General features: G+C 40.2%; 1 protein-coding gene across 1 annotated transcript in view; it reads right to left on the reverse strand.

The window, feature by feature from the left end:
- The window catches only part of TANGO6 (transport and golgi organization 6 homolog), a 179,267-nt gene that overhangs the window by 58,389 nt on the left and 96,494 nt on the right, over positions 1–24,384 (reverse strand). The window contains exon 15 of the mRNA XM_029238109.1: positions 17,831–17,971. Coding sequence (XP_029093942.1) covers positions 17,831–17,971 — 141 coding nt within the window. The remainder of the gene's footprint in view (positions 1–17,830; positions 17,972–24,384) is intronic.

Consider the following 24,384-nt stretch of genomic DNA (forward strand, 5'->3'; position numbering starts at 1 on the left):
CGTGGCCACTGAGCCTGCGCGTCCGGAGCCTGGGAGAGGCCACAACAGTGAGAGGCCCGTGTACCGCAAAAAAATAAAAAATAAAAATAACAGCAGAATTAAACACTGAAACATTCAAGTATACAGTTGTCCTTCAATATCTGTGGGGGATTAGTTCCAGGACTCCCCAAGGATATAAAAATTCAGGGATGTTCAAGTTACTTAGCTGGCCCTCCGTATCTGCAGGTTCGCAGATAAGTAGGGCCAACTGTAATTGTGTCATCTTTAAAGAATGGACTCTTTGCCAATGGCATCTTCTATCTCCTGAGCTAATGACTGCAGCTGGTGATTTCAGAAAAGAAATGCAATATCTACTCAAATCTACTTAAAGAGGTTTAATTATAAAGGGTAAAAGTTTAAAGTAGGATACAGAGTTTAAAGTAGGATACAAAGCTTGATTTGATGGGAAAAAAAACTTAAGAATGATTTGGAAAGATTAGTTACTTCCAAAGAAACTTTGTTGAAAAAGCAAGCAATGAAGGTCTGCCAAAGAAATACATATACATGAACTTGAATAATGGTTACCTTAGAATAGGGCCAGCAGACTTTTTCTGTAAAAAGCCAGACAGTAAATAAATACTTTTGGCTTCGAGGGCCAATTTCTGTTTGTCATTGTAACTACTCAATTTTGCCACTGTAGTGCAAAAATAGCCATAGACAATACATAAATAAGCATGACTGTTTCAATAAAACTTTACATGGACACTAAAATTTGCATTTCACGTCACAGAAAATTATTCTTCTTTTGCTTCCCCCTTCCCCCAACCATTTAAAAATGTGAAAAACATTTGTAGCTCATGAGCTATACAAAAACTGGCAGCAGGTCGGATGTGGCCCAAGGGCAGTGGTTTGTCAACCCCTGTAATTCCTTAACATAAAAGCCCCATGGAATGTAAATTGGTGCAGCCACTGTGGAGAACAGTATGGAGGTTCCTTAAAAAACTAAAAATAGGACTACAGTATGATCCTGCAATCCCACTTCTGGGCATATATCCAGAGAAAACCATAACTCAAAAAAGAAAAACGCAGGACTTCCCTGGTGGCGCAGTGGTTAAGACTCCGCGCTCCCAATGCAGGGGGCCCAGGATAGATCCCTGGTCAGAGAACTAGATCCCATATGCATGCGGCAACTAAGAGTCTGCATGCCGCAACTAAGAAGCCCATGTGCCGCAACTAAGGAGCCAGCAAGCTGCAACGAAGAAGCCCGCCTGCCTCAACTAAGACCCAGTGCAACCAAATAAATAAATATTAAAAAAAAAAGAGATACATGCACCCCGATGTTCACAGCAGCACTATTTACAATAGCCAAGATATGGAAACAACCTAAATGTCCATTAACAGAGGAATGGATAAAGAAGATGTGGTGGGCTTCCCTGGTGGCGCAGTGGTTGAGAGTCCGCCTGCCAATGCAGGGAACACGGGTTCATGTCCTGGTCCAGGAGGATCCCATGTGCCGCAAAGCGGCTGGACCCGTGAGCCATGGCCGCTGAGCTTGTGCGTCCGGAGCCTGTGCTCTGCAACAGGAGAGGCCACAACAGTGAGAGGCCCGCGTACCACAAAAAAAAAAAAAAAAAAAAAAAAAGACAACAAGAAAATAATAGCAACCAACATTTATTCACTGCTTACCATGAAAGATGCTGGCTCTGAACACTTTACATATATTATCTTTTAAATTTCATAACCACCCTATCAGGAAGCTACCATAATTATCCCCATTTTACAGATAAGGAACAGAGAGGTTATGTAACTTGTTCATAGCTATTAAATGTTAGAGTCAAGATCAAAACTTAGGAATTTATGACTCCGGGGGTCACAGTGCATACCTCTGACAGAGAAAGGTAAAATGTGTCCCAAGGTTAAATCTATACATCAATTTCCTATTTACCTGCCTAACGGCTGCCACTGTAGGTGGTCCTACCTCTCTACTTTAGTCCCTGGCAACCCCAGTACAGGAATTAATATAGTCGTAAATACATCTCTATAATAACACTCAAATATTTATATTTATAATGACACAAATATTTCATATTATGTATATTATTTCATTTGAGCCTCTCAACATTTCTATGAGAATAACTGGGTGGATTACACTTGGTGGAACTGCCAGGTGGATTATAACTCCATCTCCACTAAATGTTAAGAGGTGACAGTCTCTCATTTCTTCTTCTGAATTGTCTATAATGTCTATTTTTTCTCACCATCCTCACGGACATCCCTCTAATCAAAGTCTTCATCTCTTTATGCCTAGGAATGCCAAAACAGCCTCCTAGCTATCTCTCTGTCTCCAGCCTCTCCTTTCTTCACTCATGTTTCATGCCCCTGCCAACCATACCTACACATCTGTCATCACGTGGCTTCCTTTCTTAAGAATCCATAGTGATTCCCAAATGCCTGTCACATCAAGTCCTAACTCTGCCCAGTGTTCAAGGCTCTCTGTGGTCTGCCCACCCTCTCTATCTAGCCTTACTACCCAAGGCACCCAACACAACTTGCTATAGGGAGACAGGTCAAGTCCTCCATTCGCAACACAGGCATCCCACATTTGTTCTCATGCTTTCTTTCCTATCTGGGGACATCATTTGCCTTCTTTCTCACATGTAAATCCTCATTCAATATCCATCATCATCTCATTCCCAGATTGCCCAACAACATCCTATGAGTCTACCTGCTTCTAGTCTTGTCCCACTCTCATCCTTCACAGAGCAGCCAAAATGATTTTGTTAAAATGTAATTATGATTAATTCTTCCCTCCTTAAAATCTCTCAGTGACTTCCATTTAAAGTCAACATAAGGCTTCCCTAGTGGCGCAGTGGTTAAGAATCCGCCTGCCAATGCAGGGGACACAGGTTCAAGCCCTGTTGTAGGAGGATTCCACATGCCACAGAGCAACTAAGCCCATGCGCCACAACTACTGAAGCACACGTGCCTAGAGGCCATGCTCTGCAACAAGAGAAGCCACCGCAATGAGAAGCCCGAGCACCACAACGAAGAGTAACCCCTGCTCGCCACAACTAGAGAAAACCTGTGTGCAGCAACGAAGACCCAACACAGCCAAAATAAATAAATAAACAAACAAACAAATAAATTTATTAAAAAATTTAAAAAAATTAAGTCAACATAAATTGAAATCCCTTAACTGAGCACATATGGCTCTTTATGATCTTGGCTTCTTGAGCTAAGCCAGGTCGTAGAAACCTGGCCAGAATTTGAAAAAGGATGAGAATGATGACTTCTTCTCTTGTACCTTATTTACTCCCACAGCAGTAAACAAGCAGGACACAGATTATGAAGAAGATAAGGATTCAGGTGGGTGAATATAGTCTCCCATTGTCTCTCTTGGACCTCAAGGAAATGTGCTGAAATTCAGTATGTGAAGACTAGACTCAAAGCAGCTTGTAGCTAAGGCTGAAAGACCTGAAGTGAGATTTGAGCTATGGCCCACTGCAGGTAAGACAAAGTTTGAAGTTTGAGTCTAATTTAATTGCCTGTTAAAACAAAAATTTAACAGTTTGGAGTACCATAACAGAATCTATAGCCTTCCCAACATAATTTAATAATGTCCAGGACATAATCCAAAATTACTTGTAAAACAAAAATATAACCCATTCTCAAGGAGAAAGATACTCAAAAGAGGCCAAAACTGAATGATACAGACATTTCAATTATCAGAGATGGATTTTAAAGCAGCTATTACAACTACGTTCAATGAGGTAAAGGAAAATATAATGAATGAAAAGATAGGAAAATATTTGAAGTTTAAACAAAAAACACCACATTTCTAAGTAATCCATGGTAGAAAAAGAAATTACAAGTAAAGTTAGAAAATATTTTGAAATGAAAACACATCAAAATTTATGGAATGCCACTAAAGTAATTTTTATAGGACAATTTATTGTTTTTAATGCTTCCTTTAGCAAAGAGGAAAGGTCCAAAATCAGTGATCTAAGCTTTCACCTTGAGAAACTAGAAAAATAAACAAGTTAAACCAAAAGTTTATAGGAGGAAGTTGTTGTAGGCAACCCCTAAAATGGCATCCTACAATCCCCATCTCCTGATATTCATACCTTATGTAATTCCCTCCTGTTGAATTAGGGCTGAACCTAGTGACTTGCTTGCAAAAAACAGAATGTGGCAAAAGTAATGGGATGTCAATTCTGAGATTAGGTACAAATGACGAAGACTTTCATCTCGCTTGCCCTCTCCTGCTCTCTTGATTGCTCACTCTGGTGGTAGCTAGCTGCCATGTTGGGTTGCCCTGTGGAGTGGCCCATGTGGCAAAGTGCTGAAGGAAGCTGTGGTCAACAGTCAGCAAGGAACTGAGGCCTTCAGTCCAACAGCCTGAAAACAACTGAATCCTGACAACTATGTGAGTGAGTTTGAGAACTGCTCTATTCTCAGTTGATTCTTCAGATAAGACTGTAGCCCAGCCAACACCTTGATTTCGGCCTTATGAAAATCCTTGAGTCAGAGGCACCCAGTTAAGGCATAACTGGCACCCAGTTAAGGCATAACTTATGCCAGTTAAGGCATAACTGAACTCCTGAATTACAAAAACTATGAGATAAATGTTTGTTGTTTTAATCCGGTAAGTTTTGAGGTAATTTGTCATGTAGCAATAGATAACTACAGCAAGAAATATTAAAGATAGGAGGGAAAACCAATGAAATGGAAAACCAAAAAACAATAAAGAAAATTAATTAAACTAAAGCTAGTTCTCTGAAAAAAATGTTAATACAATTGATAAACTTCTAGTCAGATTGACCAGGTAATGAGTAGCACCGTGTAAAGAGAGAGGACTAAGGACAGAGCCTTAGGGGACTCCAAACTTTGGAGATCTGGTAGTGGGGAAGGAGCCAGCGAAGAAGACTGAGGAAGAAAAGCCATGAGGTAAGAGCCATCAGGCAAGTCTATTGCATGGGAGGCCTGGAGAGGAAGGAGTTTCAAGAAGGAGGCAATGGTCAAACATATCAAATGCTACTGGGTGGTCAGGTAGTATGAGGATGAAGAATTGATCATTGGCTTTTTCAATATTTTGGTTGATAAGGGAATGCTGGGGATAAAAGTCCCCTCGGAGTGACTTGGGAAGAAAATGGTAAAGGAGGTAGTGCAGCCAGCAAGTTCAGACAACTTTTTCTAAGAGTTTAACTGTGGAAGAGACCAGAGAAACAGGGCTATAGTTTGAAGGGGGTATGGGGTTAAGAAAGTGTTTTGTTTATTTGTTTAAAATATATTCAGTAGAAAGAAGAAACTGATGGTGCAGGTAACCCAATTGAGAAGCAGTTTTACTTCAGGGTCTTTCAGCCTTGAGAAATAACAGAAATAAGTCCTAGTTGCCAGGACCAGGGTTTGGTGGTGGGTGTGCCTTCTTTCATCTTCCAAGAGAGAAGCTTGTTCCCAGAGGTAACTGGAGTTTTCATCCTTACGTGTGTTGGGGGTAGGAGGGGGTGGGGGAGATAGTACAAACCCGGTCCCTGGATTTACGTAAGAAGCCTGGTTTGAGTTCAGTTCCTGTTTTCTTGAGGTAGTTGAAATTCTACCCAAAACTGTCTGGTGTCCCTACAGAACTGAGGCTTTAGTCCTTGAAGAGTAACTGCATAGAGTTTGAGGTAATAAAAGGTAATAAATAGCATTAATTGAGTATTTACTATATACCTGGCACTTTACATTTATTAACTCCTGTAAGCCTCACAAGAGCTCTAAGAAATAGGTCTTACTATGATGATCATTTTACAAATGAGGAAACAGGGACAGAGATATTAAGTAACTTGCATATGGTCACATATTCAAGATTCAGGAAGTGGCAGCTTTGGGATTTGAATGCAGGCAGCCTGACTTCAGAACCCAAGGGTTTTGTAATAGTTTATACAGAGGGAAAATATGGGAGTAAGGATTCATCATATAATATATAATAACTTGGGCATGCTGATCTAAAAAAAATTCTCTACCTTAACATCAGAACCATACGTACATTGTGGGCAATGATTTCATCTCATTTTAGCAACACATAATCTATTATATCAAAATAATGTCATCAATTTGATTTTTTTGGCATTAAATTGGCAAAAAATTGGCATTAAATTTTTATTTTTTAATTTTAATCTTTTTTTATTTTTTAAATATTTATTTATTTATTTGGCTGTGCCGCGTCTTAGCTGTGGCATGCGGGATCTTCGTTGCAGCATGTGGGAGCTTTAGTTGCAGCATGCGGGATCTTTATTTGCGGCATGTGGGATCTAGTTCCCTGACTAGGGATCTAATCCGAGCCCCCTGCATTGGGAGCATGGAGTCTTAGCCACTGGACCACCAGGGAAGTCCCTAAAATTTTAAATGTATATGTTTTTAAAGCTGTAAATGAGCTAAAATATATAACTAATTTTATGTTTTTGCATATTTACTTAATATTATAAGTAAATATTATTTTAACCAGAAAAAGTAATGTCTGCTCCTCAAAAGACACCATTAAGAGAAGACTGGTTGGGGCTTCCCTGGTGGCGCAGTGGTTGAGAGTCCGCCTGCCGATGCAGGGGACACGGGTTCGTGCCCCGGTCTGGGAGGATCCCACATGCCGCGGAGCGGCCGGGCCTGTGAGCCATGGCCGCTGGGCCTGCGCGTCCAGAGCCTGTGCTCACAATAGTGAGAGGCCTGCGTACCGCAAAAAAAAAAAAAAAGAGAAGACTGGTTGGTGCTGCAACTAAGAGTTTACATGCTGCAACTAAGAAGCCCGCATGCCACAGTGAGGAGCCCATGTGCCCCAACTAAGACCTGGTGGAGCCTAAATAAATAAGTAAAATGAAAAGACTGGTAAAAACTATTTGCAATACATATATGTGACAAAGGACTTGTATCTACTGCATATAAAAATTCTTACAATAAAGACTTGGAGAAATAAAGAGAAATAATCCAATGAAGAAATGGAAAAAGATCTTAACAGTTACTTCACAAAAGAGATACAGGAATAGAAAATAAGCACTTGAAAAAACATGAGCTGAACACAATTAGTCATCAGGGAAATACAAATTAAAACCGCAATGAGATGCCATTACGGATTCATTAAAATGGCTAAAAACTAAAAAAATAATATTGATACCAAGTGTTGGCAAGGATATGGAGCAACTGGAACTCTCATACCTTGCTAGTCATAATGTAAAATGGTACAACTATTTTGGAAAACAGTTTGGTAGGTTCTTATACACCTACCATATGACCCAACAATTCCACTCTTAGGTACTTACCCAAGAGAAACATATCTCTCTCTCTATATATCTACATATCTATATATATCTCTTTCTATATATAGGCAGATAGATCTTCACACTAAGACTTGTACCAGAATATTCACAGCAACTACACTCATAATAGTTCAAAACTGGAAACAACCTGAATGTCCATCAACAGGTAAATGTATGAACGACTGTGGCATAGTCATATAAAGTACTACTACTTAGCAATAAAAAGTGGTGAACTATTAATATACACAACATGGATGAATCTCAAAGACTTTTGCTGAGCAAAAGAATTCAAACATGAAAGGGTATACACTTTATGATTCCATTTATATGATGCTCTAAAAAGACAAATCTAACCTATAATAACAGAAAGCATATCAGTGGTGGGCAGGATTGGGGTGTGGAATGGGAGATGATCTGGGCACAGAGGAACTTCCTGAGGTGATGAAAATGTTCTATATTTTGACTATAGTGATGGTTACATGAGTTTATATCAAACCTCATTGAAATGTGTACTTAAAATGGGGGCATTTTACTGTATGTAAATTACACCTCGGTAAAGTTGATTTCAAAGAAAGCAAACTGCAGACTAACAGTATGTAATAACAGTAAGAGTAATAGTATGTTAATGTTCTGTTTTTGTAAAAGAAAAGAAGCCCATATAAAAAGCCCATATATGTTTGCATATACCTATAGGAACACAGGGAAAGGTGTGAAAGAATATATATCAAACTACTATCATTGTTTACTTTGGGAGGTAAGAATATTAAATATAACTAATATTTGGGAGAGACTGGATTTTTCTTTATATACCTGTGTATTGTTAGGCTCGTGGCAATAAGCTTGCACTACTTTTGACCGTGTAGTAGTTGGTATGCAGGTATGCTGCCAACACACCATCCCTGAGCGCCGTTTCTCTCATCAAGAGTCAGAGGCTACTTCCCTTCCCCTTGAACCGGGGCTGATCTGGGGACTTACTTTGACAGTAGAATGTGGCAGAAGTCATACTAAGCCAGTTCTAGGTTTAGCTCTTAATAGGTCTGGCAGCTTCTGCTTTCGTTCTCTGGGAAACCATTCACCATGCAGCAAAGAAGTTTGACTTAGACTACTGAATGATGAGTATCCACACACAGGGACAGACAGAAGCCATGTGGAGGAGCACTAGGGTGCCCCAGTCAAGATCCCACCTGAATGCAACCTCCTGGGTGAGCCCAGCCTACACCGCACGCAGTAGAACCACCAGCTGAGCCCAGACAACACCATGTGGAGCAGATGAGCTGTCCCTGCCAAGCATTACCAATATTACAGAATTCTGAACAAATAAATGGTGGTTGTTTTAAGCCATTATGTTCTGAGGTCCTTTACTACACATAAGGGAACCAAAACATATGTTATGAAAGAAAAAGCCCTTACCCTAAAATTTTTAAATTAGCAAATTAAAAGTTTAAATATTTCTGGAAACTACCTAATTAGAATGCCCTTAAGTTGATTCATTATAATGCTGCACCTTTAAACAAATTTTGTTGAGTAAGATACTTCTAAAGGCGATTTGTCATTCCTTGAGTAGTCTTATACATTACTTAATAGCAAAATGAATTAATAATTTATTACTTTTTTTCTTTTTGGCTGCTGCCACACAGCTTACAGGATCTTAGTTCCCCAACCAGGGACTGAACCTGGGCTCCAGCAGTGAAAGCATGGAGCCCTAACCACTGGACCACCAGGGAATTCCCAGCAATTTATTACTTTAAACAAGACTTTTTTTCCCATTGCCATCAAGACAAACAAAATAACACAAAAGAGGACTTTTTTTAGTCCATTCACTTTGAAAAACACAATCTTCAAAAGATATTTTTCTCCATTTGACAACAGACACAGCAGGGGGTTCAAAAAGCCCTATCTCACCCACAATTTCAGGAAGTAATCTGTCAGTATATAAACAATTTAAAATATAAACAGCCTTTGAGTGAATCCACTTTGGCAAATATCAATCTTACAGAAATAAAGGTCCAGTTCTTTAATATGTACATATATATGAAATATGCATATATACACATATAATATATATTTCCATTAGCACACAAATATGAGAATTTATATTGCAGTACTGCATGTCATACGAAAAAAAGTGAAGTTTCATCCATAGAGGAATGGTTGAATAAGTAAACTGTGGTGTATCTATACTATAAAATATTATGCAGCTGTTTAAAAGCTTCTCTCCTCTGGGCTTCCCTGGTGGCGCAGTGGTTGAGAGTCCGCCTGCCGATGCAGGGGACACAGGTTCATGCCCCGGTCTGGGAAGATCCCACATATCGCGGAGCAGCTGGGCCTGTGAGCCATGGCTGCTGAGCCTGCACGTCCGGAGCCTGTGCTCCGCAACGGGAGAGGCCACAACAGTGAGAGGCCCACGTACCGCAAAAAAAAAAAAAATCTCCTCATCTTAATTCTGAGGCCAACCCAACTGGAACTCACAGTAGCCTGCTAGACAAATCCAATTATTCCATTTTCCTTTGTTTTCTACAACTGGCTAGAAGAAGGTGTTTGTCAGAGCAGAATTTGGAGCTGAATTTGCCCCTCTCTGGGCAGGTATCATCAGGTTTTCTAAAATCAGATTACGGGCTTCATCCTGGAGCTGGATGGGATCATGGGTTGCTCATCACTTGGATGAACTCTGAGGTGGCAAAGTGAATGCTGAACTAAAACATAAAAATTAAGCAGGTGATATGGAAAAGAGTTGACAAAGCACATTAAATAAGGGTGTTCTGCAGGTTGTAAGAGTTAGAAATATACCCTAAAGCCCAGGACCTATCCTTCTCCTGGCATATAGAGGAATTTGAGAAAAGGTACCTCCTAGCCTGGAAGTATAAGCTGCTTTGTCCCCACATTCCCAGTGTCATTCTAGTTGCCGTGGCACACTCCCAACAGACCTGAGATTTAGTTCTCTTCCCTCATTCCTCTTTCCAAATATTAATTCCTGATCTTTCTTACAGAGTTCACTGAAGGTACTCTTAAGATGAAGCAACGTGAATATGGCTTTCTATTGCTGCTCTCCGTTTTAGAAGTTTCTGACCTAGAGTAAACTAGAACTTGTCTGAGCTTGCTGACTAGAAGACTACGTTCTGCCTCTAAAAATAAGTGCTGTGCTTTGTATGTCATGGTGACACTACCAGGTCTAAGTTGTTCTTCTAGGGCAGCAATGGGTTCACACTGAGTCATGCATCCATCCATCAGTCCTTCCCTGACCTCCTTCCCTTCATCCACACCCCCCCCCCAACATTCTCTGACAGGTTCCTCCATTCATTCTGGGAGCAAAGGTACACATTTTAGAGATAGCTGGTCAGGGTTAGAGGATTGGTCTGAAGCCATGGAATAACTTTTCTCTGTGAGACATTAGCAGTCTCATTCACTGCTGACAAGAGGATCCCTTTCTGGAAGGCAACTTAGCACTAAATATCAAGAGCCTTAAAAGCAGGCACATACTGTGACCTAGTAATTCCTTTCTAAGAACCTATCCTAAGGAAAGAATCAAAGATTCACCAAAGGATTTACGTATAAGAATAATCAATAGCATACTTCTTATAATCCTCATAAAGTTCCTCATAAAGTAAGGAACTGGAACCACCTAATTAAACAATATCTTTCTAGAAGATAATTAAATAAAATTATGATAAATTCAGGTTATTAATAACAACCAATAAATCTTATATTTTCAAGAAATATTTAATGACATGGAAAAGTGCTTATAATGTTAATTTTTTTAAAAAGCAGGATACGTACAATGTAATTACAAGTCTGAGAAAGAAAAAGAAACTAGAAGGAAACATCAAAATGTAAACAAAGAATGGTTACTTCTGAATGGTGAGACTATTAGTGATTATTTTCTTTACACTTAATATTTTCCAAATTGTCCAAAATTATCACGTATTACTGATACAATTAGGAAGGGAAAGGTCTAAGAATAGATTTTAAAGTTGTATCTCTCAGAAAAATTGACATGAGGAAGAAAAACAGAAGGAGGAAGAGAAGAAAAAAAATTATTCGGTCTGGGCTCCAACTTCCAAGTTTGGCCAGATTAGTATTTCCAATTTATATTAATATAAGTATTTATTGAATTGAACTATACTGATGCTAACCTAGGCAAACTTGGCAAGAAGCATTTCATTTAATTCTCTGAATTTTGCTGAAAAGTTCTCCTTTCAAAGTATGTGAACTCTAATCCTTGACTGTTGTTCATTGCTGCTGAAATCTATGAATGCTGAACTCCCAGACGAGTATCCAATTATTCACACATCCAATCCACCTTTTCACCTTCAGGCTATGCTGTGAGTTGAAAATCTCTGAAAGCTAACATACAAAGCCATTTTTCAAAAACTGACCTGCTGCTCTTGATAACGATGAGGAACTGATGTAGCCCCAAAGCACTTTGCCACATTCAACTGCAGGGTCCCAAAGAGAAAAAGACAGACAAGACCGTTTCCTCTGAGCCCCCATAATACCCTACACAGCCCTCTCCCTAAATTAGCAGGTCACCTTAGAAGATCTGTGTATGAGTTGACGGCTCTGATTAAACTATAAGCTCCTTGAAGGAAGAGACGGTGGCTTTTTCGTGCTCCTATTTCCAGCCCCAGGCACAGAACCGGCCATTCAGTGCCTACTCAAAAAACGTTTTTGAACTGAACTACATTGATGCCTCTGCTCTCAAGATTAAGAAAAAAATAAACATAGTCAAGATAAAAAACTAATGAGAACCTGCTATATAGCACAAGGAACTCTATGCAGTGCTCTGTGGTGACCTAAATGGGAAGGAAACCTAAAAGAGAGGGGATATATGTATACATACAGCTGATTCACTTCGCTGTGCAGTAGAAACTAACACAACACTGTAAAGCAACTATACCCCAATTAAAAAAACCAAAAGATTAAAAAAAGAGCTTTGAGCATTAGAAAGAGCTACCAAATAACCCAGGAATTTATATGATTTAGACTTGACAAAAGCAGGAGATTAGAATTCAGAGAATGTCTGAGTATTACTATGGGCAGAGGAGGAAACTGTTTTTCCATCAAGGACTTCTGATCCAAGATTGAAATTCAAATGAGAGCCACATACAAGTCAAAAGCAATTTCATATATTTCTCTTTTTCCTTAGAATGAGAAATAAATATCAGCAAAGGATATAAAACATTCCCTAAATACAAGGGATAATTTAAAAATATACTTTAGTTCATATTATGGTCCATTAAATGTAAAAGGAAGGCAAAAAAAAGAGGCATATGTAATCACTTCAAAGGTGGCCACAGGCTCTATAATAAGGACACACTCCTATATTCAGCAGATATCAGAAAAGGTATCCACTAAAAAGTATGCTCATAAAATTGGTATAAAATAGATAAGATTAGCCATGTGCAGAACCTCCCACATCCAAGAGGATTTGTAATTACAGGAAGGAATGAATAACTTTTTCAAGCTCTCTCCAGTGAGATGGCAATCTAAGATGTAACTGAGATGTAGGATAGGGTAGAATTCAGTCAAGGCCACCAGGATGACTGCACAGGTGAGTACTGTACAGCTCCAGGCCCTGCAATTCATACATAATGCCTCTTGGACTTTTTGAATCTGAGAACAACCTGCACAACTGCCTCTTGGACTTTTTGAATCTGAGAACAACCTGCACAACTGTATGTGGCAGTCCTGGATGTAACTTAACATATCTGAGTGATGTTATAAAGCAGGACATGAGTTCTACAACAGGGTGCCTCAGCAGGAGCCCTACTGACATTCTGGGCCAGATCATTCTTGGTTGCAGGGGGCTGTCCTGTGCACTGTAGGATGTTTAGAAACTTCCCTGGCCTGTACCCATTAAATGCCAGTAATGTCCCCCCTGTCCCCAGTTGTAACAACTAAAAATGTCTCCAGACATTGCCAATGTCCCCTGGGGGGCAAATTCTTCCCCCCACTCCCCCATTTGAGAATCACTGGTCTAGAGGAACAAAGAACTGGGTAGTGTTTGTCCAGCTCTGCTGAAGAGAGAAAAGATACTTCATCTGGCATATGTGAGAAAAGAGTGTAGTCTATATCAGATCAGGAATAATGCTCTAGGCAATCTCAGAAGGAAATACCCTTACAGATGTACTCAGTACCCTTTGCTTTAATTCCACTTGTCAGGTATTGCCCCAATTATCGATTCAATATCTTGGACACAGTTATTTAATGTTATACATTTAAAAGAAGTTTTAAAAAAATGCAATGACATATAACAGCCCACAGGTTATTGTCAACATCGACATTGGGCCATATAAGAGGAAACAGATGGAGAAACATTTGGAGTGACTGGTAATTTAGCAATGCATTAAGATTAAATCTCTAAAAGTACAATAAAAAACTAAATAGTTCCTTAAATAAAAGAAATGAAACCAAAATCCTTCCACCATATTTTCTATGTTGAGGAGTACAGATTAAAATATATAGATTCATACTTATAAAATGTTGGTTTAAGAAAGCCTTTCTATATAAGAGAGAAACCATAAAAGAAAAGATAGATTTGCCTACATCAAAATAAAAACCTTCTACATTTCAAAACAAAGGAAACAGAAAATATGAACAAAACTAAAATGTAAAAAAACCAAAGAAAATATTTACAACATAAATGTTAGTGGTTCAAGATCTGTAAATATATAAAGCTTTTACAAATTAAATAACAAAATCAACACCCCAATGGAAAAATGAAGAAAGGATAGGAACAGGCAATTCACACACACACACACACACCCTCCACACACACAAAAATTTAGCTAATAAAAATATGAAAAATATTTAACCCTGTCAATTGAATAAATGAAAATAAAAACACAATAACATTTCTTTATATATCTGCTTGATAAAAAAAACACATAGCATATATAGTGCTGATGAGGGTACAAATATTCTCAAACATTAAAATATAAACTGGCACAATCTCTTGGGAAGATAATTTAGCAATAAATATGTTTTAAAATATGCACATGCTTTTAAGAAATTCTACTTTTAGAAATTTTTCCTAGGAAATTATCGTGGATCTGCACAAAGATTTAGCTACAAGAATATTCATCTTAACATAATTCATAATAGTGAAAAATAAGAACAACCTTTAAGCTGGTCAGTTGACAAAAATTATGATACATTCAAATGATATAGTCTCATGCAATCATTAAAAATTATAGAGGATGTGGAAAATGTGTGTTAATGACAGGAAAAAGATGCTTAATGACATGGGAAAATTTTCAGGATATAGTATTATGTATTGGGTAAGAGACTGGGTCTGGAGTCAGATTGTCTGGATTGAAATTTTGGATTCATCATTAATTAGCTATGTAACATTAGGCAAGTTAGTACCCGTCTCTGTATCTGTTTCCTTATGTGTAAAAAAGTGTAACCTCTATGAAATAACAGCAACAATCTAGGCAACAATCACCAGTGGTTACTTAAAACCAATAGGAGGAAGGTTGATGGGGAAGTTTATTATGGATGTATCCTACTAGAAACACCACTGATCAATCTTCACATCACTAAAATGAGACACCAGACATCATACGCCTTGTAATGTGAGACAACAGGAAATACAATACACAGCACAGCCTATGAAATATTATTGCCCCCTAAAATTTGACCCAAACTTACCCACGTGTCCGTATCTATCAACTTACTGGAAACATGGGGATTTAATTCCATTAAAATGAGGTTCAGACTTCCCTGGTGGCGTAGTGGTTAAGAATCCGCCTGCCAATGCAGGGGACACGGGTTCAAGCCCTGGTCCGGGAAGATCACACATGCCGTGGAGCAACTAAGCCTGTGCGTCACAACTACTGAGTCTGCGCTCTAGAGCCCACATGCCATGACTACTGGAGCCCACGCACCTAGAGCCTGTGCTCCGCAACAAGAAAAGCCACCGCAATGAGAAGCCTGCGCACCGCAATTAAGAGTAGCCCCCACTCTCTGCAACTAGAGAAAGCCTGCGCGCAGCAACGAAGACCCAACGCAGCCAAAAATAATAAATAAATAATTTTTAAAAAAAAATGAGGTTCAAGGACAATCAAAATAAATTGATGCTGATAAAAATTCAGAATAGTGCTTACCTCTGGGGCAGGTATAGCTTAGGAAGGGAAAAAAGGAAACTTTATGGGTTATTAGAAGTTTCTCCGTACTGATCTGGGTGATAGCAGATATGTAGAGAACCATAAAACTACACTATTAAAATTAGTGTACTTTATATACTTTTCTATATGTATATGATACTTCAATCTTTTTTTTTTAATGAAAAGAAAAAAAAAGCTCCTGCTGATTTTCCACCATTGTCTAGTGGCAGGATGAAAAGTAGATGTGGTTAGGGAACTGAAGCCAAGAGGAAGCAGTAGTACTGCACCTGGCTCCTACCTATGGGCCTGTGTTCCCATGGAACTCCCCCTGCTGCAAAGAAGAGCTGGGGATGGGGAGAGCACAAGGCCTGGACCACTGAAACTAGGGTACTTATTAAAGAAGTCTTATAAAGTGGCTGTCACAAGGATTTCCACACCAATAGTAAACTGAGGACATGGGCTATGTTGTAAAAATGGGCTTTAATTTCACTTAAAGGATTTCAGTCAGCCATCTCATCTATGCACCTGGACAAGTTGGTAAGGTGAATTAGAAAGTAGCAGTTAAAGCTAAGGCAATGTTTACAGCTGGATACTTGTTAGAGTAGGCTACAGGAAGATTAGAACTTTGAGAACTGATGGAATATGCTTTGAAATGCCAGAAGGCAGTTTTGGAAATTGGATTAGTTATAGGACTATGTAAGGAGGAGCAAGCCCTCTCTCACTCAACCTAGTTCTTCATCCCCACCTTCAATCTCACCACAGGAAGTGATTTGGACTGGCCCGTGGAGATGGAGAAATGTGCCTTTTCAGCGTTTATCATGCCTATGATAGCAGTCTACCACAAGTTACAGAGAACAGGCATGTTTTGTTGATGCATCAGACACATCCTTCTCAGATTGATGATCACAATGATACACACGAATGGAAGTCAGAGGTGCATTTGATCCTGTAATACATTAAACTTAACATTCACACCCGTTGTGAGACAATCATTTCTCATAATGGTGCACTTGTCTGGTATGTTTCAGACCCATATTTAAGACTAAGGCAAATATAGAAAGTTCGCCCTTCTTCAAAGGGCAGAAAAAAACACTTTTAATTTCACTCTCATGAGATTTTCCTTTCAGCGATAAAAGAATTTAAGTGGTGGGAGATCTAGGTTCTATCTTCTTTAGCCAGAGGGCCACCCAGAAATTAGGAAAATTAAGGGCTACGTCCGTGGAAATGATGCATGGCTATGTGGAATCTTTGGAAATCCTTAAAAATGCTGGTGAAGGAAGAACTCGACGTAAATTCTTGATACAAGAAGCAAAATCTAGTTTGTTGTTTTTTGGGTTTTTTTGGTCATGCCATGCAGCATGCGGGATCTTAGTTCCCTGACCAGTGATCGAACCCACGCCCCCTGCATTGGAAGCGCAGAGTCCTAACCACTGGACCGCCAGGGAATCCCAAAGCTAGCTTGTTTTTCAGAATCTTTCCCTAGTGGGTAAAGAGTAAAATTATTTTTTTTTTTTGCGGTACGCGGGCCTCCCACTGCTGTGGCCTCTCCCGTTGCGGAGCACAGGCTCCGGACGCGCAGGCTCAGCGGCCATGGCTCACGGGCCCAGCTGCTCCGCGGCATGCGGGATCTTCCCGGACCGGGGCACGAACCCGTGTCCCCTGCATCGGCAGGCGGACTCTCAACCACTGCACCACCAGGGAAGCCCCAAGAGTAAAATTTAATCCTTACAATAGCCATATGAGGTAAGTGCTATTAATATCCTCTTTTTATATATAAGGACACTGAGGCACCAAGAGGTTGAGAAACATTCCCATGATCACAAAGCTGATAAGCAGCAGCTTGGGATTTGATCCCAAGCAGTGTGACTCTAGAGCCCACGGCTTTACAACTCTCAGCTTGTGTGGTTTTGAGCAACTTCCTTCGAGTTGGTAGGTTCAATTCTTAGCACTAGTATTTACCAGCTGAATGAGTCTTGAACAAATTTCTGAAGGTCCCTGTGCTACAGTTTCCCCATCTATAAAATGGGCCCAACAACAGCCTCTTTACAGAATTTCTTGGGAAAATTAGATAAGATTATATACACGTAGAGGACCTGGCACACAGAAGTCATTCAACCAGAGTTAGCACTCTTCTTTCCCTGTCTGACATTCCCCTTCTTTTCATGGTTGCTGCTGCTCAGCAAGTGGGAAACTTCTCATTCCAGCTCTGAGGAAAATCAGGGCCCCAACATAGCTCAGCGGAGGAGACTAAGCAGTTGTAGAAGCATGGGCACTATTGCTGCCAATCTCTTGGTGCGCGTTGGACATATGCTAAATCCTTGAACAGGAAGTGACTCACCTCAGCCCCCAAATTGTCCTCACCTTGCTAGCATAACAAGCCTCCAGGTGCACAGACTTTGGTTCCACAGCCATACTGCTCCCTGACCCCATTCCAGATGCTGGAACAAGAAAACTCACCTAATGCCCTGACAATTCGCATCAGGATTTCCCCGACTTTCATTCTGGTCTCCAGTGTGTGCTTGTATTTACCGCCATCATACTGTGCCAACAGGCCAGGCAAGATTTTCTCAGGGTACACATCTGAGAGAAGGGCAACCCCTAGGGTTGAAAATAAAAAGAAAGGATTCATTACTGTTAAGCACTGAAAAGAAAATAAGCCCAGACAGCCTGTGATGGGATGAAAACAGACATTTAAACCCACCTCTGTCATTCTACCAGCAAGGGCTGCCCTGTATTTGGAGTGACAACATTGTGAGTGGAAAGAGCATGGGTCTCAGAGTTCACACTCCTGGATTCTTCTAGTCTCAGGCCTATATGATCTCTAAGATCACTTTCAGCACTGACATTCTATGATCTATGGATTCTAGACTCTGGAAGCAGAGGCTAGATGATTACATATCATGGCAGGGATTTACACAGCAGGGGGAGAAGACCAGATCAAATGTCCTCGAGGGAGTCTTCAAGTCTGAGACACTAAGATTCTATTGCTGCCCACACATCAGTCTGAAGCACAGCAGTGCTTCCTGTCTTTGCTGCAGTTCTCTACCCCAGTATGAGTTTTCTCTGTAAAACTATCAGTGATGAGAACAATTTCTGTAAGGAAATAAGGAATGCAAATTCTGGGCATGATTAGTAGTAGACTGTGCTTCCGGCTGAGTTCCCTGATCAGAATTAGGAAGATCCTGCTCTTGAGTCTCCCTTCCTAGTACTTGCTGATCCCCTCTCCCATCACGCCAGAACTCCTAGATGTAGAATCTGCAGCAGTGTTATCATTATCTGAGCCCAACCCCGTATCGAGTAAACTTTACAGGGCCTGACAGAGGAGGCGAGACACGACTAAGACAGGACCAGAAATAAAGCCCCTAGTCTCAAAACTATATAAATACAAATTCCATTACTTGGGGGGAGGGGTTAGGTACTATACTCTAAAGAATAGTGAGGAAAAAGGAAAAAACAAATGAAGGAAGGAAACTCAGGTCTCAAACTACACCCAGGGTGAGAATGCTTCTCACCACCTCTACCTCAACCACTCTGGTCCATCATTTCTGGCCTGATTTTTTTCAAAAATCTCCTAATTGGTCTCCGTGCTTCTACCCTATTCCTGCACTGCAGCTGGAACTATCTGGTTAAAATGAGTCAGACCTCATCATTCTTCTGCCCAAACTGTCACTGGTTTCCCTTCTTCCCTTAATATGAGCAGCCCCCATCCCCCAGCTGCCTTCGCTCTGCCTCTGACCTCACCTCTTACCACGCTCTCCCTTCCTCACTGTCCTCCAGCAACTGTGGCTGGAACTCCTAGCTATAGACCACGCTGCTCTGGACCCAGCATCTTTGCCTTACTTCTCCCTCTGCCTAGGCTGCTCCTCCTCCAGGTAGCCCATGGCTTGCTCCTAAAAGCCCATCATGTCTCTGTTCAAATACCACATTCATCGTATATGAAATGACAGCCTCCTTCTTCTACCACTCTTTATCCTTCTCACCCTGCTTCATTGTTCTTCTTAGCACTTAACAGTACCTGAAATGATATATACTTGTTTATTTATTGACTGCTGTCCCCAGAATGTGAACTCTACAAAGTCAAGGATTTTGTTTTGCTCCCCACTGTAGCCTCAATGCCTAGAAGAGTGCCAGCACATAACAAGTGCTCAATAACTATTTGTCAAACGAATGAATGAATAAAAGGGTTCAAAGATACAGTCTTGTTATAAATTTCAGGAATTAAGAAAGAGAAGATGGGGAAGGAGTAATATAAATGCCTGAGAAATCTATAATTTTTTTTTATCTGAGTTTACCATTCTTCCATTTAATTTGACAAACTTGCAGGCAAAGTCTATATACTGTTTTCTATGTTATAGGTTGGGGTTCCATTCTCTTATAAATAGATATACACCAAGGCGATGCAACTGCTGAGGGCTACACCTGCTTGTCCATCGTCTTGTCTGCCCTCCTCACCCCTATACCTTTTCATTGCCTGAAAAGCCTGGGAAGTCTCTGCATGTGGGTCTTAAGCCACATCTGTCTTCCTTTTTTTTTTGGTGTTGGGGGTAGGAGTTTATTAATTAACTTATTTATTTTTGCTGTGTTGCGTCTTCGTCTCTGTGCAGGGGCTTTCTCTAGTTGTGGCAAGCGGGGGCCACTCTTTGTCGCAGTGCGCGGGCCTCTCACTATCACGGCCTCTTTAGTTGCGGAGCACAGGCTCCAGACACGCAGGCTCAGAAATTGTGGCTCACAGGCCTAGTTGCTCCGCGGCATGTGGGATCCCCAGACCAGGGCTCGAACCCGTGTCCCCTGCATTAGCAGGCATTTTCTCAACCACTGCGCCACCAGGGAAGCCCTGTGTTCCTTTATGTGGCCTCCAGTTTTACATAAACAGAAGCTCTGCTCTTTAGGGAGTTTCAGGCTGTGGCAGAACCTGAATTAGACAGCTTCCCTGTTGGCAAAATGTGACAATGCATTTGTAGGTAGCTCTATTACGCAAAACGAGGGGTAAGTTTTTGGAGGTCCAAGGTGGAGTTAGAGACCTCCTAGCATAGGAAAAATGTCTGCAGCTAAGAAAAGGATAAATGAAGGAAACAGCTTCCACATTCTAAAAGAGCCCAAAGGAAAAGTGAGTTGATAGTTGGTAACTGCAACGCTGGCAGATGTTTTATCACTGATGTATCACAAGGCCTGGTATGTATTATAGATCTGTAGCAGTCATAACTACTTCTTCATCAGAAGTTCCTAACTCGCAATTCAGTGGATTTGTTTTCTTTTAGGAATATAGTTGTGACTTCATAATGGAACTCAGTCGTAAAATGGGATTTGCTCTATAAAACTTTGATCTATATCTAGCTTTTCTGAAAAACAGGTACTACTAAAGTCCCTTCTACTGTCACTTATGCCTATTTTTATCTCACTAATCTTTAGCAGAGAAGTTATTTACTTCTATGAGAATATCCTGCTTTATACTTCAAAACCAAATGAGCTCTTGATTTCCTCTCTGTAGTAGACAGGCATTTTGGTTGCACACAGCATCTACTCTCTCTTCTGGTAACACCACCTGCTGTTCCTTTGGGAAATATCCCTTCCCTACTCTCAGTCTATGTAGTTTGAGTGGGGCTAACTACCCACTTTCTCTCTCCTCATGTGTTAACAAACTCATGTCAAGGCTGCCTTAGGATATTCCATGCCATCACCACCACAATGTTTGGTTCAGGAATGGGGGAAGACACTCAATCCTGGAGCCAATTTTGGAACTACCAGGAAAGATGAGCTCCTGGAGTCTGTGTGTGTGGGGGGAGGGAGGGGGGATTGTTTCGTTTTTGTCTTCTTGTTTTTGCTTGTAGAAGTGATTAACATGGAGCTGCCAGTGGCCATCATGTGGAGAAAGTCAACCCCAAAATGGTGCAAACACAGAGGAGGGTCAAGCCAAGAGAGGAAAGGAGAAAAGGAGAGAACTGTGTCATGCTTTGAGCCCCGGGATCCAATTATACATTTACTCACTAGAACCCTTGGATACATAAGCCAATAAATATCCCTTCATGCTTATGCCAGTTTGATTTTTTTTCAACCAAAGGAATCCTAATATATCCTTCTTCAGGTTAAAGAAACAAATTCAGATTTTTAAAAAAACTTTTCCTATAATGCCAAACTTTTAGTTCCACCAGGGAGCATTAATTCTCCCAATCTTACATAAAAAGGTTGCCAATAGCAAAGTACAATTTCCTTGCTTCCCACAGTCCCAGGTTAGCAATTGTTTATCTTCCTGCTGGCCTGTTCCACAGACTGCTGCCAAATGGCTCTCTGACTGTCTGAGTTTACCTTCTCAGGATACAGTTGCCACCTATGACTTTATGAATCCCTAGGGGACAATGGTTCCTTCCTTACTCTTAGACGGAGCAGTGAAGAGAATCACATATGATGGTTAAGACTATATAACAATTTAAAAGGATGAGATTTTGTGTGGCTGTTTTGTTTCTTCTTTGAAAAGTTTTTTGAATTTTGACAACTGAGGAAGCCTGACCATAACCTTCACATGCCCCTTGGCCCCTCCTTTGTAATATGAAAACAGGGTAATTTCTGGGTCAGCACTAGCTTTAAGGAAACATGACACATCAATCCCTTTGGCAATAAGGACCAAATGATTGTGTGAGAGATACCTGCTCCTGCTCTGATCACAGGAAAATGACTATGCATTTCAAGATGTGGTGTAACAGATAAGATACAGAGAAAGCAAAGGTGAACCAAATCTGGCAGGAGTTCATGAAAGCGTTCTGATATGTGTTTTGGGGCAAAGCACACGATAAGGCAAATTAACCAACTGAAAAAATATTATTGAAAGTACTTTATGCGACAAAATAGAGACAGTCAACTTTGTAAAATAACTGTTTTTTTTCCCCCGAAGACTTTCATTACAAAGCCAGAAACGTATTCTGATCCAGTGTTGACTTCAAGATGATCCCTCAGCATGCTGCTCAGTGATTCTGTAGACCTTGGGCAGTCACCATAGTTTAGGTCTCACTTTACACAGTGCTCTTGTATTGTAGGAAAGACAGTCTAATCCTAAATGTCTTTGCTGATTGGCTCTATCCCAGGAATCTGCTACGTCATCCCCACTTTAAAACCAACCAGATTTATTCCCCTGGGCAGACAACAACCTACCTTCCAAAATACCCACATCAACTTGGAAACCACCTACTCACTTGAATTTCTCAGGTATTTCTGCAGAAAACTGTTAAGAAACACAACTCCCCACATATTGAATGATTCCATTTATATGAAAATGTCCAAAATAGGCAAATTTACACACAGAAAGTAGGTTCAGTGGTTGCTTAGGGCTGTGGGAGTCGGTGGGGGGGAATAGGGACTGACTGCTAACGATATGGACTTTCTTTATGGAGGGTAAAACATTCTAAAATTAATTATGGTGATGGTTACACACTCTGTGAATATAATAAAAAACACTGAATTGTATATTTTACATGGGTGAATTGTATGGTATATGCATTATATCTCAAAAACTTGTCATTAAAAAACTGTAAGAGTCGTACAACTCAAAAGAAAAAAAAAATCCAATTAAAAAATGGGCAGATGATCTGAATAGGCATTTTTCCTAAAGAAGACATACAGATGGCCAAGAGGCACATGAAAAGATGTTCAACATCACTAATCATCAAGGAAATATAAATCAAAACCACAATGAGATACCACCTCACACCTGTTAGAAGGCTATTATCAAAAAAACAAGATATAACAAGCGTTGGAGAGGATGTGGAGAAAAGGAGACTCTCATGTACGGTCAGTAGGACTGTAAATTGGTATGGCTACTGTGGAAAACAGTGGAAGTTCCTGAAAAAATTAAAAATAAAACTACCGTATGACCTAGCAATTCCACTACCAGGCATTTATCCAAAGAAAACAAAAACACAAACTCAAAAAGATACATGCACTCCTATGTTCATTACAGCATTGTTTACAATAGCCAAGATACGAAAACAATCTAAAAGTCCATCAATGAATGAATGGACAAAGAAGACATGGTGTATACACAAACACACACACACACACACACACACACACACACACACACACACACACACTGGAATACTATTCAGCCATGAAAAAGAAAGAAATCTTAACATTTTCAACAACATGGGTGGACCATGAGAGAATTATGCTAAGTGAAATAAGTCAGACAAAGAAAGACATCCATAAAAAAAAAGAAGAAGCTTCTAAAGAACTCTTATGGAATAAATACTAATATCTATTGTTAAGTGAAATGCAAGGTACAAAACAATGTGTATAGAATTCAACAATTTGTGTACAAAGGGGAAATGCAAACACACATTTATACATTCATAAATAGTTCTGGAAGGATACACAAGTAACCAATGATATTGGTTGTTTCTAGGGAGGGAAATGGAGTGACTAGAGGATAAATAAGAGAGAAGAGACTTTTTACTCTGTATCTTTTGGTACCTTTTGAATTTTGAACCATGTAATGTATCAAATATAACTAAATAAAATACAAGTTAAAAAAATTGTGATAAAGGGCACAGTCTTTTAAATAGAACAGCCCCTTTTAGAGATGAAAATGAAAAATGAAAAAATAATTTTCAATCAAATATAACAGAATGATCACAAACATCTTCCTCCTGAAATCTCACTAAAGTGATAGTCAAGGAGTAAAAAAAACTGACAAACAAGGATAAAAAGAATATAGGTATCAAAGGCTGAAATCGGGGACTTCCCTGGTGGCGCAGTGGTTAAGAATCCACCTGCCAATGCAGGGGACACGGGTTCGATCCCTGGTGCGGGAAGATCCCACATGCCACAGAGCAACTAAGCCCAGGGGCCACAACTACTGAGCCTGCGCTCTAGAGCCCACGAGCCACAACTACTGAAGCCCACATGTCACAACTACTGTGCCCACATGCCACAGCTACTGAAGTTCGTGCGCTCTAGGGCCCATGTGTCGCAACTACTGAGCCCACGTGCTGCAACTACTGAAGCCCACGCACCTAGAGCCC

The sequence above is a fragment of the Monodon monoceros genome, unplaced genomic scaffold, assembly GCF_005190385.1.
Source record: "Monodon monoceros isolate NGI ecotype Baffin Bay Population unplaced genomic scaffold, NGI_Narwhal_1 Super_Scaffold_10, whole genome shotgun sequence".
In the NCBI taxonomy this organism is placed as follows: Eukaryota; Metazoa; Chordata; class Mammalia; order Artiodactyla; family Monodontidae; genus Monodon; species Monodon monoceros.